Source organism: Syngnathus leptorhynchus, chromosome 3, assembly GCF_054491065.1.
Source record: "Syngnathus leptorhynchus isolate UIUO chromosome 3, UIUO_Slep, whole genome shotgun sequence".
NCBI classification, from domain to species: domain Eukaryota; kingdom Metazoa; phylum Chordata; class Actinopteri; order Syngnathiformes; family Syngnathidae; genus Syngnathus; species Syngnathus leptorhynchus.
This window is the reverse complement of record NC_141197.1, coordinates 11,513,975-11,531,719: the sequence shown is the minus strand read 5'-3', so window position 1 is coordinate 11,531,719 and position 17,745 is coordinate 11,513,975. Positions and strand designations below refer to the sequence as shown.

The window sequence follows — 17,745 nt, the reverse complement described above, 5'->3', positions numbered from 1 at the left end:
AATGCTTACATCAGCAACAAATGAGCGCTTGTTATTGAGACACAACTTGGTCTTTGAGCTAAATTAAAATTTCTTCAACTTGAAATATGTTGGGTTTCATGATGAATTTTCAAACTGTCTTCATTTTCCACTTCTTATATTTTCTCCTTGTCTGTCTGTTTCTACACATCCAAGTAGGTGGGGACATCCCGATGGATATGCGCCTGGGCAGTGGCCAGTTGGTGTCAGAGGAGCTAATGACCTTGGGAGAAAGTCTATCACAAACTAGCGACCCTTCGCTCAAGCTCTTCCAGTGCGCTGTGTGCAACCGCTTCACCACCGACAACCTGGATGTCCTCGGCATCCATATGGGGGCTGAGCGCAGCCTGCCCGAGGAGGAGTGGCGTGCCGTGGTGGGCGACTCTCATCAGTGCAAGTTGTGCCACTACACCACTCAACTCAAGGCCAATTTCCAGCTCCACTGCAAGACGGACAAGCACGTTCAAAAGTACCAGCTTGTGGCCCACATTAAGGAGGGAGGCAAAGGCAACGAATGGCGACTGAAATGCGTGGCCATTGGCAATCCGGTACACCTGAAGTGCAACGCTTGCGACTACTACACCAACAGCTTGGAAAAGTTGAGGATGCACACAGTCAATTCCCGACATGAGGCTAGCCTCAAACTTTACAAGGTCAGTGGGCTTCTAACTGTTTCACTTTATTCACACTCAGCAAAAAGCCTTGATGCACCGAAATATCGGCACAATTTGAATTCTTAAAAACCTGTGAGACACTGAGGCCGCGAAAGACGGACCGCGAAATAGCGAGAGATCACTGTAGTCCAAAAGCAATGCAGTCATGGCATTTTTGGTCATACCCTTGCTGGTCGCTCAATAGAATAAAGGCCACATTGCTTCCATGTAAGGAACACAGCAGACAAAGCTGCTCTTAGATGTGGGGTGGATCACTTGGAGACGAATGAAGAAGTGCGAGTAGACAGAGGTTTGGTGCTAATACTCCCCGGAGCAGGAGAGGCTGAATCGTTCTCGACAGCCGTATTGATTTTTGCTGGACTTGGAGCTTCACCTTCTCCTCTAATCATTCCATAATAGCCAATGGATGAACACTCTCCGAACAAATGGCCATAAATCTAACAGCCCTGATTCCACTTAGGTACCTATCCTGTGAGTCTGCGGTTTGACCACTCCACACTTAACCCAAACTGGCACATACACAAGCGTAGAATGAGCACACACAACAAATCACAGACAACACATCCTTTCTGTAAGTCATTACATACACTGCAATATATTCTTAGACAAACGGTACATATATGTGTGTATATATATATATATATATATATATATATATATATATATATATATATATATATATATATATATATATATATATATATATATATATATATATGTATGTCTTCTCATATGTTGACTGGATTTAATGTTACTCCCTTGCCTGAAGTGGTTCTTTTACAGAAAAGTTTTAATTTGTCCGCTTTTTTTATATAGGTTTATTTTATAGTATATTTTAACAAGCACAAATTAAAAGCCATGTGAGCAAATGTGCTGTCCAATCACATTAAGAGCTCAATTTCAAGTGGTCTGCAAAGCCCCTCGAAAAGACCGTCCATAAAATAATTCTGCTTTATGAATACTTTATTGCAACCACTGGCATAGTAAGCACTGCTCCTGTCTCTGAGGCCTTTACACCGAAACAACATGAGAGAGAAATCAATGTTCATGGTTTGGTTAAAGGGGAAGGTGAGAGACAGGCTCCAGCTAAAGTCATCAAAGAGGTCCAGGGGACGAGGAGGCGGAGGCTAGTTTGGCCTGTAAAAATAACAGGAAAATCCCCGGGCTCGCATGCACCTTAAGAATGCATAGAGCAATGAGTAAGGAGTGTCTTCATCTTGCATAGACAACATGTGCCAGACTTACCCTGGCCCACATTCTAATGAGAGTCTTGCATTCAACCAGATTAGATTCTGGCAACCTCTCTGTCCTCCTCACACCTTTTGGGAGGGATGGATTGCTTTTGCTGTCCCGGCGGATGTACCGTGCACTTTATATTACATTATATGTGTGATTTCCTCTGCAGCAAGCCCAAGAGAAAAAGAGAACCAGATTTTCTTCTGTCTTTTTCCGCTCAAGTTTTTAAGAGAAGACATATGTCACAGCGCTGCTCGGCTGTGGAGGGATTAAATATGTACAACACATCTAGGAATGATCATTTTTATGACTTAAGCCTCTTACGTTGGCTCCATGTTTCTTAAAACCTGTGAATCTTGAGGGTAAAACTGTCCAGAACTCACCTGCATTCTCACCCAGAGATGATCTCATGAGCCCGCCTCAAACCTCAACCAAAATCAAGAAGATGAAAAAAAAACAACACATACTTGTTGACAAGTATTATTTTATGACTTGGCATTTCATGACTCACAAATGTGATTAGCGGACAACAACTACATGGTTCTAAGACCTCTTGGCAGCACTGACTCTGCACTTGGTGTCACAGTCTTAGCACTCTTGAATTTATTGTCCTGGTGGCGATACTGGCAGACACAAACCTATATTAGCCCACGCCTGTAACCCTTCACTTGGCATTTCATCCAGGCACAAAAAAAAGGAAAATCCCCACGCATCTACTCCTCCCTAAATAAATCTGATACAAATAGCTAAATTTTGAAAATAAATCACATCAGCATAAACAGTGTAAGATGTGGGTGCCGCGTGAGATACGTTGCCAGAATCAAACTGGTTTGCATTAAACAGGCCCTTTGTGTGCACAGCTCTATATAAATTGGAGCCTATAATTACTGGAATTAAAAAGGGAGGTTGAAACCTAGAGCTAAGCTGCATGGGATAATTTGAGAGTCTGTGGTATGTGGCCCATATTAGGGCTTTCTAAAAATATCAACCCCACCACCTCATGTATTGGAATGTTCCAAAAGACCACAGAAACATCCAGCACACAAACCCTAACCGCACACTTGGGGAGGGGGGGGGGGGTGATGACTTCTTCTGTCCTCTCTGATGACAGATTCCATTCTAAGTAATATGGGCTCTGCCAAGTTCCTCTTGTGCTGTGAGCCTGAACTTGTGTACAGTGTTTTCCGATTAGACGTGTCTTCTAGCTCTCTATTCTCATTTTTCAGTTGTACATGTGAATATGATAGCCCTGATACTAACAGCCAGCCTCAAGGCAAACTATGTGTTAGTTTGGAGGTGAGAGGAGTGGAACTAATCCAAGCTCTTAGGCTCTGGCTGCTCTGGCCAGACAGAATGGGTGGGGCCAAACCAGTCCCCAGCTTCCAGTCAAAGGTTCGGGAAAAGGGGAGGAACTTGGGTGGTGCGGTGGTGGGGGGAGTTAGCTGGCAACCTTCCTTGTCTCGCGGGCCGGTGCAATCGGCGGTAATTGAGATTGATTGAATGTTATTTTTCTTCTTGCAAATGTAGTCCATTAGCTTGGCACTTGCATAATCAGTTTAGAGCGCAGTTAGCTGAATGTAATCATGTTCCTCAGTGTCTGCTCGCACAAAATCCACTCCAGATGCCGCTCGGCCATGGTCTGAGAGGCAGAGTGCTGTCACTATCAAAAGGGGGATCTTTCTTGAAAGTCTTGACACCCCTGTCTCTAAGGCTGGTCCTGCACTGTTGAGCATATGCAAACTTTTCAAGTGTCTCACTCCAGTTTAAATGTGCCGTATGTGTCATACCTACAGAATTTCTGAACATATGATCTGCTCTTTGTATATTCGAACTTACAGTGCAAAGTGGAGCGCAGGGGCTGGCCAGTGAACAAACGCAAAACATCTGTCTTGGACGGTGATCGTACAATTATTTTACACTTGAGTGCGTTCCAGAAGTAAAAGTGTACGCTGCAGCAGGAGGAGTACGCATCTGTAGAATCCACAGAGCAAAGAAGAAAATAGACTGTAAAGCAAATGAAGGGATTAGCAGCCGCATGGCATCAGCATGTTTCGCTGATCATCCCGTTTCACTGGCTTGCAGGTTGGATGATCTCTTTACATTCGTGATTAGACCTGCCACCATTGATTTCTGCAGTGAGCTATAGTCTGTGCTTGGGGGACTATCGCAAGTAGGTTGTAGTTCCACACTTGGCGCATTACGCAAGGCCAAGTACAACTGGCAAAAGAGATGGCTGACATCGATGAGTTTCCAGATCGGGGTTGTCGAATGTTTTTGCCCCCGCTGGTCTGTGCTGGCCAATTTGAATAATTTCCCGAAGGTTAGAACTTTTTGAGAGCACTCTAATCATTTTACATGTGCAACAAGAGAAAAAGGATGTCAGGTAATGTTAGAAGCTACTTGGCAAAGTGAGTGACGTCCAGCCGGAGCTTGGCCTAACCCTCTAGAAAGCTATGGAGGTGTAGGAGAAAGATGGAGAGAGGGGTTGGGGGGCAGGAGGGTGGGAAGGAGAGATACTCTAATTATCATGGCTTGCCTATGATTGTTCAGTAATAGTGCTCAGTGGGAAAGGTTGCAGCAGTTCCAGTAAGAGCTGAGCGCTGATTTACTGGTACTACCGCTCTAATAAAGCGCGTGCTGCACATCCTGGGAGACAGCCCATTCTCCCATTTTACATGCATAAGCTTTTGATTGCACACGGAAGAAGACATAGCCACACACCTCTTATAAATTACAGTTAATCATCACTTATTTGGGACTTCTTCTCGATTATTTTTGGTTTACACGTGTTTGTCATCAGCCCACGTGTTGTTATCTACAGTTAATAAGGTGGAAGGGTCAATCAAGTCCAAATACAGATCAAGTCTTTTAGGCCACTAAACCAATTGTGATCATTAACCTGTTTGTCTAATTTGGTGCTTAGCCCTTCTTGAGACCATTCCTAAACTAAAACCATCTGGAATGTTTTATAATCCAAGAGACTGTGCAGTTCAATAAGGACAAAACACCATTAATATTTTAGCAGGCTATTGCCTTGCTGCTTTGAGTCAACATTTTTTGTTTACATGTAATCTCATTTAAAGTTGCATCATGGCTCTACTATAGTTAGTCTATCTAGTGACCTTTGGCCACAACACCTGATGGACAGTGTCAGTGGGCATACAAATGTTCTGCCAGCTGGACAATCTTGTGACTCCATGTAGTCCCTAAACTGAAGGGATGGAGAGAGTGAGGCAGGCAGGCTTACCGGCTCTGTGCCATCAATACATCAGTGGCTTAGCCACCAGATTAATGGTCTCCACGTGGTTGGAGCTGCAAAACTACTCAGCTCTGAGGTCTGTGTTCAGTAGGGCTTTACATGAAAGCAAGTTAGGGTGAAGGGACTGATGGAGAGACAGGATACCTTCTCACTTATGGACCTGGAGCACCACACTGGGACCGATGTTCTGTTTGGACTTAACCTACTGAGTAGGGCTGGGGGACATGTACAGTATATTGTGTTAAGTTATGGATATGTGGACTTTGCTGTTGATTCATTTCAATGTCCTTGCCTTTTTTCACCTGTCAATGTACTGTATCACAATAAAGGAGTTTGCCCCGAATTTATTTATACATTTAGCTTAGAACTACAACATCCTTAACATCCATAGGTGCATGAATTTAATGGAAAATTGAATGATGAATGAAAGAAGTTGTCTTTCAGAAAGAGAGCTTTTTGTCTGTCTTGCCTCTTTTCCCTGTTTGTGTGGAAGTGGCCAGCTTCAACACTGATTACATTGTCTGTACAAAAGTTTATCATTGTACCTTTAAGGAGTAAAAAAGCTCATCACCTGAGTGACATGCGAAAAGGTTCCACCTTGGGAACATATCGGTATATCTTGATTCTTGGTAGGCACCTAATTTGAAAGCGGGAACATTGGTGTGAACTGTAACCTGAGGACAGAGATTGCCTTATATAGATTTCCTATTCCTGATTTGTAAGAAGCCAAAATGAGGGAATATTCTGGTAGCTTTTTACAAGTTCTCTTTATTCCAAGTCCTCCTAGGTCTTTCCCAATTGAGGTGCATCAATTACATTTGGATTAGAGAACACTTGTTTGTGGGCTATAAATCACATAGACCCAGAGATATGCAAACTCCTCAAACCTAATTTTTGAGGAGACCGCAAAATCTAGGTTGACCCATTAAGACTTAAGGTCGGTTTGGTGCTGGATGGTCATTCGTGTTTTGCCTAATTTGCCATGTGCTGGAGTCAAGGGTTCGAACTGGGAGCTATAAATCTATCGATGTTATGCGGATGATCTTTCCTCCAGATGTAGAAGAAAAGATCTCATTCTTCAGTAATTAAACGACGCAGCCCCGAGTGTCATGCGGTTTTTATTGGGGCCTCTGGAAAATATCATTTGCATCTTGTTTTCTCATCATGTGTCTGATTCTTCAATACAAACTATGGAAAAAAGGATAGAGAATAGAATCCCTTGTTTAAATTATTAGGTAGTGATGTCAGATGTAGCGCTGGGAAACGTTGGGTGGAGGCTCAAAGAGGTCAAAGGCATAGTCTTGGAATAGAGGCCATTTTATAGTTCCTCAGATGAAGTATTTTGAGGGGGGAACGTTCTTTTTCAGCACCAGGAATGTTCCCAAACGTTATCTTTCCCACGGGTGTCGTCTTCTACACCTGTGTTTTACTTTAAACCTTCTCCCAGAATAAGAGGGAAGGGGCTTGAGTGGGAGAAAGCGATAGTGAATGTAAGAGAGAGGCACCATGAACAGTTGGGGATAAGAATGCTCTTTAGCTTCTCAAGGGCGCTGATACATTATGGCCTTAACATTCCTCCATGACAAACTGATACCCAAAATAGACAGGGTAGTCTAGGGGAAAAAAAGTTTTAACGCCAAGGCTGGTAGCCAAGGCTACCTTTTTTTTTCTTCGAGGGGCAGGAGCTTTCATTACAATGACTTCATTTGAGCAGCAAAATTAGGTGAATCCCAGGGACCTGAAGCAATATTACAAATGAACAATTGGTTTCCGTTTTTTACATAATCAGCAGTTGTTTTTATTTCTGAATTTCACATTCTGAATAGCTGCAAATGACTTTTTTTGACTAGAAACATCCACATCCACAAAGATGCCCTTCTTGGCAGATCATTTTGTTGTGTCAGTCAATATCGGCGAGTCAAGTCAGCTGTAGCCTTGAAATGAAGAACAGCTGGATAATTCAAACATAAATCCTCACTTCAGATGACATAGCTCTGTCACTAATTAGGAATTTCCTTAATATGTGCTCGTTAGGTTGGAGTAGCCATATTGAAACAATTTGCTGTCTGCACAGCTACCGTTAAAGTGACAGCTCTTGGACCTGTTCAGAATTGGAAATGGTGGAATCTGGAATCCAGTTTATAGCTCAAATGATTGATGTTGAAAGGCACACAAACACACGCACACGCAATCTTGTCCAGGGAGAATATCATTTCCTTGGTGTGTTTGCTTGTTAGCAAGATCATTGGAAAAAGAACTGAATCATTTTCCACAAGTGTCTCATAGTATGTGTTAATTCAATGTCTTCCATATTGTGTGTGGATGTTTGAGAAAGAGCTAGGGAAGATAATGTAACCGTAGTTGTGAGGACCGACTTTGATGTGGGCAGATGGTTACATGCCCATCGATTTAAATCAGTGACAGCCTGTTAAATTAGCGCTTGAACATGATTTTGGGATGGTGTCATATTGGGGCGCGATTGTACATGCTGGCCATATTAGAATGAACAACTTGAGTGAAGAATGATTTTAAAGTCACGAGGATTCCGCCCGACAGCGACAACATTTTGACGATATGGTTTGTGGAACGCCGTGCATGTATTCAAGACAGCTCACATCTAGATTTCAAATGAGTGTTGCTGCAATGGACCCCGCCCAATTTTCAACTTAACTTTTAAATCATTTGACATGATGAAGCCATCTCCACAAAGTCAGAGGTTTATATACGAAAATCAAACACCATCTGCCATCCCTGATCAGACGCAACAGCCATCAGGCCAGGGTTACCAAGGCAGAACAGGAAAAGCCATTAACTGCCAATCTCTGCATCGATCGACAAGCCAGCTCACCACCATCACCCCGTCGCCCACCCCCCCTCCCTGCCCGCAGAAAACACACACGTTTTATGCACCCTTACTGTACGGTGTGCAGCATTGCATTAACATGGCCTTTTTTGTTGTCCATCCACGTTGCGTGTTGGCAAAGAGCTAGTCCAATTGGTTTTATCCCTGCTTGAACCAACTTATCTTTTTTAATTATCTGGAGTGTAGATTGTAAGATCAACATTCTGCACAGTTTAGATTAAGGTTGTCTTTTTTTTTTAATGGCAGCTCAGCAAACACAATGTGTGCATCGAAAGGCAGTCAAGATGCAGTTTAAAAGATATTTCCTTCTGAGCGTTGCTTGGTTATCTCCTCGTTAATGTAATGCATCTCAGTGAAGTCCGCTGCCCTGTCAAGTTGAAAATAGACAATCTACCCTGCTTAGCTCTCCAGTTTTGGAAGCTAACCTTTTTGAATAAAATAAATATATATATATATATAGAGAGAGAGAGAGAGAGAGAGAGAGAAAGAGAGAGAGAGAGAGAAAGAGAGAGAGAGAGAGAGAGAGAGAGAGAGAGAGAGAGAGAGAGAGAGAGAGAGAGAGAGAGAGAGAGAGAGAGAGAGAGAGAGAGAGAGAGAGAGATGGATATAGATATAGATATAGATATGGATATAGATATAGATATGGAAACCAATGGAGGCAGTGAAGGGCAGCAAAAAAGAAAGATTGATTCCACCCTCCTTTTTGTTTCCATCTAGGTTTGTTGTAGTGAGAGTCATTAAAAGAATATTTGCCCACTTCCCAATTTAACAGATATGTTGTGTATCACGGTGATCTGGATCAGAGGTCAGGGCCAAGGGGAGCAATTACACAGCATGGATCCAGAATCTCTGGGTCTGTCCCATTGTGTGTTCTGTTGGCAGAAACAGATAGGTGAGCTAAAAGGGAAGCAGAGGCCATGGGTTGTATTGAATGTGGTTATATTGTTGTTTTTTTAAGCTTTTCGACTGATGGTGTTGCATTAGTCAAGGGCATTTGCATGCATGTCAGTGCACCTCAGGCACTGACTGGCAACCAATGTTTTTAGATTCAATATGTCAAAAATCATTTCGGAATGAACAATGCTTTACAATAATGAAAATAATTAAGAATAAAATGCCTGACCTTTTTTTACTTGTCTGTGATAGCTGTGCACTAGCCTGGTAACTTCTCATGTTGTTTTAGTTTTAGCATCAGGGCTAATATTGTTTTCAGTTCAACCGCTAAAGTGATCTGACATCGCAGACATGCATGACTTAGCATCAGACCAAAATGCTCTGTCCTATTTAAACTTCAATGTGATATGAGCAACTTCACCTAAGGCAGCATGTACACAAATGAAAATCAAGTCAAACAAGTTATACCATGGAACCAGATTGCCCAATTACTGTAGTACCAATTACGGCTTTCAAATGTCTCCCTATTACACATAATCTTATCAAGTATGTTAGTACAGCATGTGCACATTTCTGATTTTATTAGCACCTCCTTAAAATTGCTGTGGTTCAGTCACCCTTTTCAGGAGACGCACAATGGCCTACAACAAAGCAGATATGATAAATGAAACCTGGAGCCTTGACGTGTTGCATCTGTGGTGGCCTCGTGCAAGCATACACACAAGAAGGGCGGGAGGGAAGGCGGGCAGAGATAGAACCCAGACTAGTCATTTTCCTCGTTCAGCACATAAATATTTGTGCAGCTGATTTATAAACAGTTGAACAAGGGAAGAGATGAAAGTGAGCAGTGATGTTTAGATAAACCCCTTTTTTGCATCCCATTAATGACAAGACTATATATCACGAGGCCTATTGGCCCGTCTAACTTTGAGTCCATCCTTGGGTTTTCGACCTGGGTACTGACTTCTGTCAGAGGTCAGGGACATTTTAGGTGTTTTTCTAGCATTATCACAGTAGCAGTGCACTGAGGAGGAGTCAATGTGTAGCGCTGGTGGTGTGCTAGCATTTGTCACAGTGGACAGCTGCACATGCTGGTTCTGGCAGCCAGCTGGTCAGACGCAACACAAAGGCAAAGTCTCCTGTACAGCAGTTACAAGGGATTAGGAAAGGGGGGTGAGTCCTTGTGTGTTTAGCCTACGCATGCTTCGAGGCTTGCAAAAACAGCATACGTCCAAATATTGTAGTCTACAGAAAAAAGCTGGATATAAATATACATGGATTTACCATGTCCTGGCCCAGCCCCCATCAGATTTACTCTGGAACGTAAAGGTAACCTCTTCCGCCTCTGTCCGTTTCCTTGATTAATAACAGCTCTAAGAGGAGGAGGAGGATGAAGATGGCTGCTCACTGACCTCTGTAGGAGGGAGAATAGTCTTGGGGTAATGGTATGTATGACGGGGGGGGGGGGGGGGGGGAGCGAGAGAGAGAGAAGCTCGTCTCTTCCTCCTTATTGGGTGCCAACTGTGCCGCTTCTCTTCTCTTATGATCAGGTCTGTAAATATTGGGATCAACACAATTCTCATCGTTTTGCCTCTAAACACCCTCACATTGAATTTGAAATGAAACAAGTTGTGCTGAACTGCAGATTTTCAGCTTTAATTTAATGTTTTTTATATCTAAATCAAGTGAGCGTTGTAGGAATTTCAAGGGTTTGTATGCAGTTTATGCCTCCCATCTTTTATGGGACCAAAAGTAATTCACAATCATAAATGAAACGTTCACTTTTTTAATTCTTGCTCGCAAATCCTTTGCAGTCACTTACAACCTAAAATCTGGAACACAAAGACATCACCAGATGCGGAATTTCAACTGTGGTGATGCTCTTTAGTTCTGGCTTGTTCTTTGGCCATTTCCCTTGCAGTTTTGTATTTAGCATGTGCAATACATGCTCAATCAGATTCAGATTCCAATTCAACAATGGGGAAATGTTCCTCATTTTACAGTATAATCTTGTCTGAATAGGCCAAGCCCTCACTTTGCCTGTTTGTATTGTTTATGAAGTGTAAGTCCGATCAGACAGGCAGTCATCATAGAAGGATTGGAGCGAGCGTGGACTGCAGATTGTTTTCAGGCTACCGTGTCTCGGTTTGTGTGTGGAGAGTTCAAAGTCCTGCTCAACATCATAGGGCTGATGCTGAGTGAGGCTGACTAGCTGCAGCCTGTGGTCTGCGAAGGGTTACTGAATTATTACTGACGGTTTCGGGGGTAACTGTCCGACCACGGGACGGAGGAATATTAATCATTTATTTGATTGTCCGCATGTGCTGATTAATCAATTTGAGTAGGATCTGCAGGATTAACTACCCTATTATTCGCCGTGCACGAAGAGATGGGAGAGATAAGACTTTAAAATATCATATTCCATTTATCAAGTATTTTTAGGTCTCTACTGATGAAGGTGAAGTAAAAACCGAGGCGAGATTAGGGCGAGCAGCAACACGGGGGCAGTAGGATAACCGCGGAGGGGGAGGGCAAAAAAAGTCTCTTAAGTGCAGCTTGTGAGCTATTTCAGAAGATGGGTGAAAGACAGAGCTTTGTATTTCCTCAAACCTGGCACAGAAAATCAAGTTGTGCAGCTGCGAGAGTGAGAGAGCAGCGAGGAAAGGGGGGTGGGGAGACGAGAGAAACAGGAAGTTGATGGGAAAATGATAGCTGTCTCCACCTGGAGTACAGCGTGAGCCGTATGGTCTGCGGGAAGGCAAAGGAAAGAGGGCTGCTCCATGACTACGTACTCTCTTTAGGTAAGAACTTGAACTTCTCCAACAATCTTATTACTCCTGTTTACCCACTCTCCTACCTTTGTAGTCTATAAATTCTCAATCTGCCAACTGTTTAATGTGTTGTGTCATGTGGTAATGCCTTTGATTCCGACATGCCTCCCTTTGTAAATACAAGAAGCCCTTAAAAAGGCTGTGGTTTCTTTACAAGCATGGCGCCCCCGGCGCTTTGGTTGGGAATGCACTGACAGGGACTGGAAGAGTCAGTGAGAGAGCGTGAGGTGCTTAGAAACTGTATACTCTTCCCATTGCTCCTCTTGCCAAGCACTCTCCTTTCTGCCTTTGGTTGTGCAGGCAGGCAAGCAGACAGGCAGGCAGGCAGGCAGGCGGGCAGGGAGCAAGAAATGTGAGAGGGAGGAGCATAGCCTCTCTCCTGGCTCAACACTGCACCATCATTATGCACTTTTCAGCAGGTTTTACCTTTAACACTTTCCTCTCAGGGTTGAGATTAGTGCTCTCCGTGCTTGATTTACTGCACAATTACCCAACAGGAGCGCTAGCTAATCAATAAACAGGAAGGGGCAAAGTGGTCGTCTTTGAACCACAGTTTGAAGGCTTTTTCAACCACTTTGTGTGCTGTTTGCTTGTGTGTGATGCCAGCCTTTAAAATATCCATCTGGGGTTATATCAGGCACACCTCTTTGCTTTTCCTTTTCTCTATAAAAACACATCTGCAGCACTCAACTACTCAAGTGGAAAATGGCACATCTAATTTCTGCCCCTATGCTGAGGTCAGAGGTCAGGAAAAAACTGTCTAAGGACCTTCACTAAAAATCACAAGTAATCATTGTTTATGTATGAAAGTGTTTTCCAAAGCAAGTCTTTTCTTAGACACATCGCTATCTTACAATACTCTCCCGTCACTTGAGAAACATCAGTGCATATCCACAAGTGTCCGTTCTTATTTTTTTTGTGTGTGAAATCAGGTGTGATCAGGCGAGATTCCAGCCTTAGTCGATTTTGTTTCAAGATTAATGGTGGGACAGAGTTTTTATATGTGTGGTGCTCAGTGTTGTTAAACCCCTGATTTTCTATCATTGTGTGAGGTCTCTCATGGAGAAAAAAATCTAAAATATCGAAAAAATACTTTGGTCTGTAGCAGGCTTTAGATGTGCACTTAAGGCAGCCAGTGTAATGGCGCCTGCCCCGTTCACACTCACCACACTGAGTCGCCAAGACAATTCTTTTCTGGGACTTGGAAGCGCTTTTTGCATGACGGAAAGCAAACGGCCTCCTCCAATTAGTTGTGCCTGTGTTTGATTTTTAGTGATGACAACTACATCTCAGCAGCAATTACACTGCTCTGGGAATGATGAGGGTTTAGTTTATTGATCCTGCATTGATCCTCCTGATCAATGAGCACTTTTGTTTCTTTCATATGGAAAGTGAAATTATAGTGTTTTTCCTCCCCTTTGGCTAATGAGCTCACCCAATAGAATTCACTTGTGCGTTGCCACACCGGGCCTATATGTATTAGCGACAGTTGCTTGTTCTCATGGGATAAAGGGGGTGGGATGTTTTAGAGAATCATTTGTCAACACAAGTGCACATCCTCCTTGTGTATGAAGGTCAAATAGTGACTATATAAAAGGAATATGTTGATCTGGTATTGGGCAAAAGTAGTGACCTTGTTTTACATGACATACATTTTGGGTTTGGCCACAACTTTTTCTCTTTGTATGTGCATTTGTGGATTAGCTACAAGGACTCCAAGTTCCTCCTACACTGCAAAAACATGTATGTGAGGTTAATTGAAGTTGAGTGAACATGAGTGTGAGTAGTTGTCTGTCTGGAGAATCAGTCCTGTAATTGACATGTCACCATCCTTTGGGATAGGCTTCAGTTTCCTTGTGACCAACGTACGGGATGACCAATAAAGGGAAATGGTTGCAGCATTCAATGTTAAAAGTGGCATACAGTGCCTTTACATAGGAATGTAATGTTTACCCTGGTCATAACTCAAACCACTGTTATATTGACTTTTTTTCGGCAAGTGAAATAAATGCAAAAGTCATTAATCCATGATTGCCTCCTCGCACAAAAAACAACTAATGTTTTTATACTATGTTTTTAAACTGAAAGGTCACACTACAATACAGATATGAGAGAAGTTGAATTGAAGGAAATAAAAAATAAAAATCTCTTCAATTGACATTGTGCTGCCTGTTTCTGGGGTGTGCCCCGTGGCCACCATATTACAGGCATAAACACACAAGTTTACAACTGACTCCAAAAACTGCAGTAATCTGCAAATAATATGTGCCTGTGAGTATTCTTGTATTGTCTGTCTACATGTATTGCTCCACGAGTGGACATCTCTCAAAGGCAAAGTTGTGTGGTTGTCTTAAACACAGAACATGTCATTCCTTTTGATTGATCTTTACTTCGACAGTCAAATTTAACTGGGAGTGGCAACCAACAGCCTGAACACCATTTTTTTTTTTACGGACGTGTTCACTAATTGGTGAACTGCTGCTTGTTGTGAAGTGAGTCGAGTAAGCATGTTAAATAATACAACCTGACCATGACAGCATGTTAAAGAAATTGTGTTTTATTTTCTCTGTACTTTTTAGAACTTTAACTTCAAATGGACTTTTTTGTCAAAATGTAAAGACTGTAGTAACTAAGTGCTCTGCAAGCTTTGCACTCATGTGTGTTGCGACTTTGTGTTTTCCCCGTGGAGAAGTGCTGACCGGTGGTTGCTGGTGGGTGTTTGGTGTAAAAATTGTGTGAAGAACCCTCAGCTGCCATTTTCACTCCAACCGAGCACTTCACGCTGCATGCAAATAAGCCCACATATAGACCCACTCTATGTTTTCACCTCCACTCAACCCCACTCATTAATTTCCATTTTAAGAAGAGGCACCTCTCGAAGACCATGTTGCTTTTGTCATGCCAATGCTTGTGATAAAGATAGCCGCATGAGACGACAGTTAAGTATTGTCACTATCTGAACACATAATCGCTGCTCTTAATAAGAATGCCTGTAGTAGCCAGCTTTCACCCGGTGAAACACTTAACACTTGCGCTGAATTATTTTGGGACGGAATTTTTATAAAACAGGATACGGGATAGTTAGAAAACATTCAGCATCCCAACTATCACAGCTTTATTACGTAACCTGAAGCAACAAGCAATTAAGCAGTAATAAAATATTTACACTTCCAAACCCAAGGACACGAGGGGTGAAAGCGAGATAATATGTATAAGCCTGAGGAGGCGGTATTTTGTGTCTCCTTTCTAGCGTTGTGTTTGCAAAACATGAGCTCAACTACGTAGTTGCTACAAAGCCAAGAGCGTGGGCCATTTTGTAAAGATGGCTTCTGGCCCCCAGGAGGACTTTTTGGGTCACGCTAACCAGTAAACTATGGGAAGTGGACACATATAATGGAGACGTTTTCACTTGCACATCCAGATGAGAGCAATCCTTTTCATCTAGTTTTGCCAATTGGCCCTGGAACATTGAGCGATGAATCTGCATTCATGCCCATGTGATGTTTGTCCGCCCAGACTAATTGTGTTTGGGTCATGTTCCTGCTCTGCATTTAATTCTCATTGACTGCATTAATCATTTCAAGTGGTGTTTGCTTGTGCCTTAATCCAACACCCCTTCGTTACCAAACTCAAATCCTCAAAACCTCCTTAAATCACTACATTCCTGGCCTTCATTTACATTGAACATTTTTATTGCTGCCAAAAGTGTCTTTCCAAGTTATGTTTCAGTACAGATGCAGTTAGCACATTTACGTTGAGAATAGAACCGGGTTTGAGTGATTAAGGTGCAGGTTTGCATCTCGTCATTTTAAGTGGGTATATTTTCATGAATTGAACGTGCACAAGAATGACGTACATGAAGTAGGATTCTTTTTTTTTCCCATCTCAGTCGTGATATTGGCAATTAAAGGTGGTGTAATTTTAGCATATTCAGTGGACATGCACATAGCATTTGAGAGCAAATATAACTACTTGATTTGGGAAGAGTTTGATGCCGCATTTTCTTTTTTTATATAAAAAAAAAATCCATTGTAGCACGGTCGTCAACAAAACTCTTCTCTGTGGTGTGTCAACTTTAGAAGGCATATTTATTTTACTTTACAGGGACTTTAAGGAGCCTAAAGCAATCTGTTCAGGTGACACATATGTTTTCATCACGTATGAGCTAAAGGGTTCTGTTATACTGTATTTGTAGCTTTGTATGCCTACAGGCTAATTCAAGTCATTATCATTACAAACAGAAATCTTAGCACTAAATGCGATAAATGTCACTCACAGTCAAATTGTCTTTGCTGGCCCAACTTCATAGCCAGAAGAAAGGGAGTGTAATATCAACGGTTTATGATGAATGGGTGTAGTCATTTTCTTGGATGTTTTCAATTGGGTTTCTTGCTCATATAAATAGATATATTCCGTAGAAGTCTAAATGCTGCTAGTAAAGTTTTATTGAGATTTTTTTGGGTGGACCTGCCTTATCTCAGCATTTGGCAAGAAATATTATCCAGAATTGTATTTGAACATTTTGGCCACGCCATTAATTAGCTCAGCAATCCTCCTGAGTGGTAGGATGTTGCTTCAGAATGTTTGGTAATAGAGGAAAGGGCCCGGGCAAGTCTAGAGCTGTCCCCCTTCAGCTTCCAGATGGTATCTTGCCAGTTGTCAACTGTCTCCAACTGTTGTTTGGGTGCCCCCACTGGCTCCACCCTGTTCCAACCCCCTCCAGGCAGACACATTGTATTGCAATTTTGGCAAAATTGTGCCAGCACAGATTTAATAAAACCATCAGGAGGTTAAGCTGTTAATTAGCTACCTTCAGAGAAAGGCAACAGCTTTTTTTTTTTTTATACAGGGGGTTGCCATAATTTCCTGTTGTGTTGTCAGTGTGGTGGGTTACAAAAGCAAGACCCGGCTCATTAAGACGTGGCAAAATGTGTTTATCTGTATCCGATTACAAGTGCATATTATGTATGTATGACCATGCTTATCCAAATGTTCCTAATGAGCGAGACCTCGGATGGCGTCGCGAGGCTCCTGTGGGCATAGGCTCAGGCTCGTTATCACCACACAGGGGCATTGATCTCATCACAGCACGCATGCTTATCGCCCTCCTGGCCTCCCAAAGACACAGACTTGCACATGAATTATGTGGACACATTGATCATGTGATTGAAAGGCATCTTTTAGAACCCAGGGTCATTATTGAAGGAGGGATTACCCCAACCTTGTTCTTTGCACGTTTATGGGTGAGTACATATATTACTCAGCTCTGTGACACAGCACACATACACATCTCGGTTGGCCGGAAATATTCTATGCCCAAATATGGTCCATTTTAATTTATCGTTCCAAAAAGTCGTTTATCGTACTCTTAAGGATTATTAAACCATTTAAGTGTTGAAGATAGCTCGAGGCACACATTTATTTGTTCTCTTGAACGCTTGAACCGTGTTGTAAACTGTCTCTTCCCTTATTCTGTGGGCGCTGTGCAACATTATGTCACCTCAACATTAAAAGTCTGGACGGTTTTTAGATGACGTGAAAATAGGTCGGTAGGACATATTCTAGTTAGGCTGTTTTGTTACGAATGAAACTAGGAAAAGATTCGCTGCAGAAGAACCGTGACGGCTCACGGTTTGTGTGTAACTTCATTGCTGCCTGTTAAAATACTGAGTCAGCTCATTGTTGTATTTATTGCGTCACACATGGCTCCTTGGAGAAATCTATTTTTAATTGATGACAGTGTCTTTTTATTTTTTTATTTTTTATTTTTTTTAGCAAAAACAATTTGCACTTGAGCATGATTTTAGGGCGACGTGTTAATGTCACACAACAGTGTATGAACGATACAATGTTTGGTAACTCACGCAAAATGATTTTTTTAATTTATTCATTTCCTGAAAGTAGTGATTTTGGAGCTGGGAAGATTTTGCCCTACAGCTATGATATACACGAATGTACAAACACACCCAC

General features: G+C 42.3%; 1 protein-coding gene across 14 annotated transcripts in view; it reads left to right on the top strand.

Moving 5' to 3' along the window:
* zfhx3b (zinc finger homeobox 3b) overlaps positions 1-17,745 on the top strand; it is a 308,314-nt gene that overhangs the window by 228,574 nt on the left and 61,995 nt on the right. For 13 of the 14 annotated variants that reach the window (XM_085907649.1, XM_085907647.1, XM_085907642.1 and 10 more), the window contains one exon: positions 175-671. In XM_085907649.1, the coding sequence (XP_085763775.1) occupies positions 175-671 (497 nt within the window). The remainder of the gene's footprint in view (positions 1-174; positions 672-17,745) is intronic. The other variant, XM_085907656.1, reaches the window with a different exon arrangement.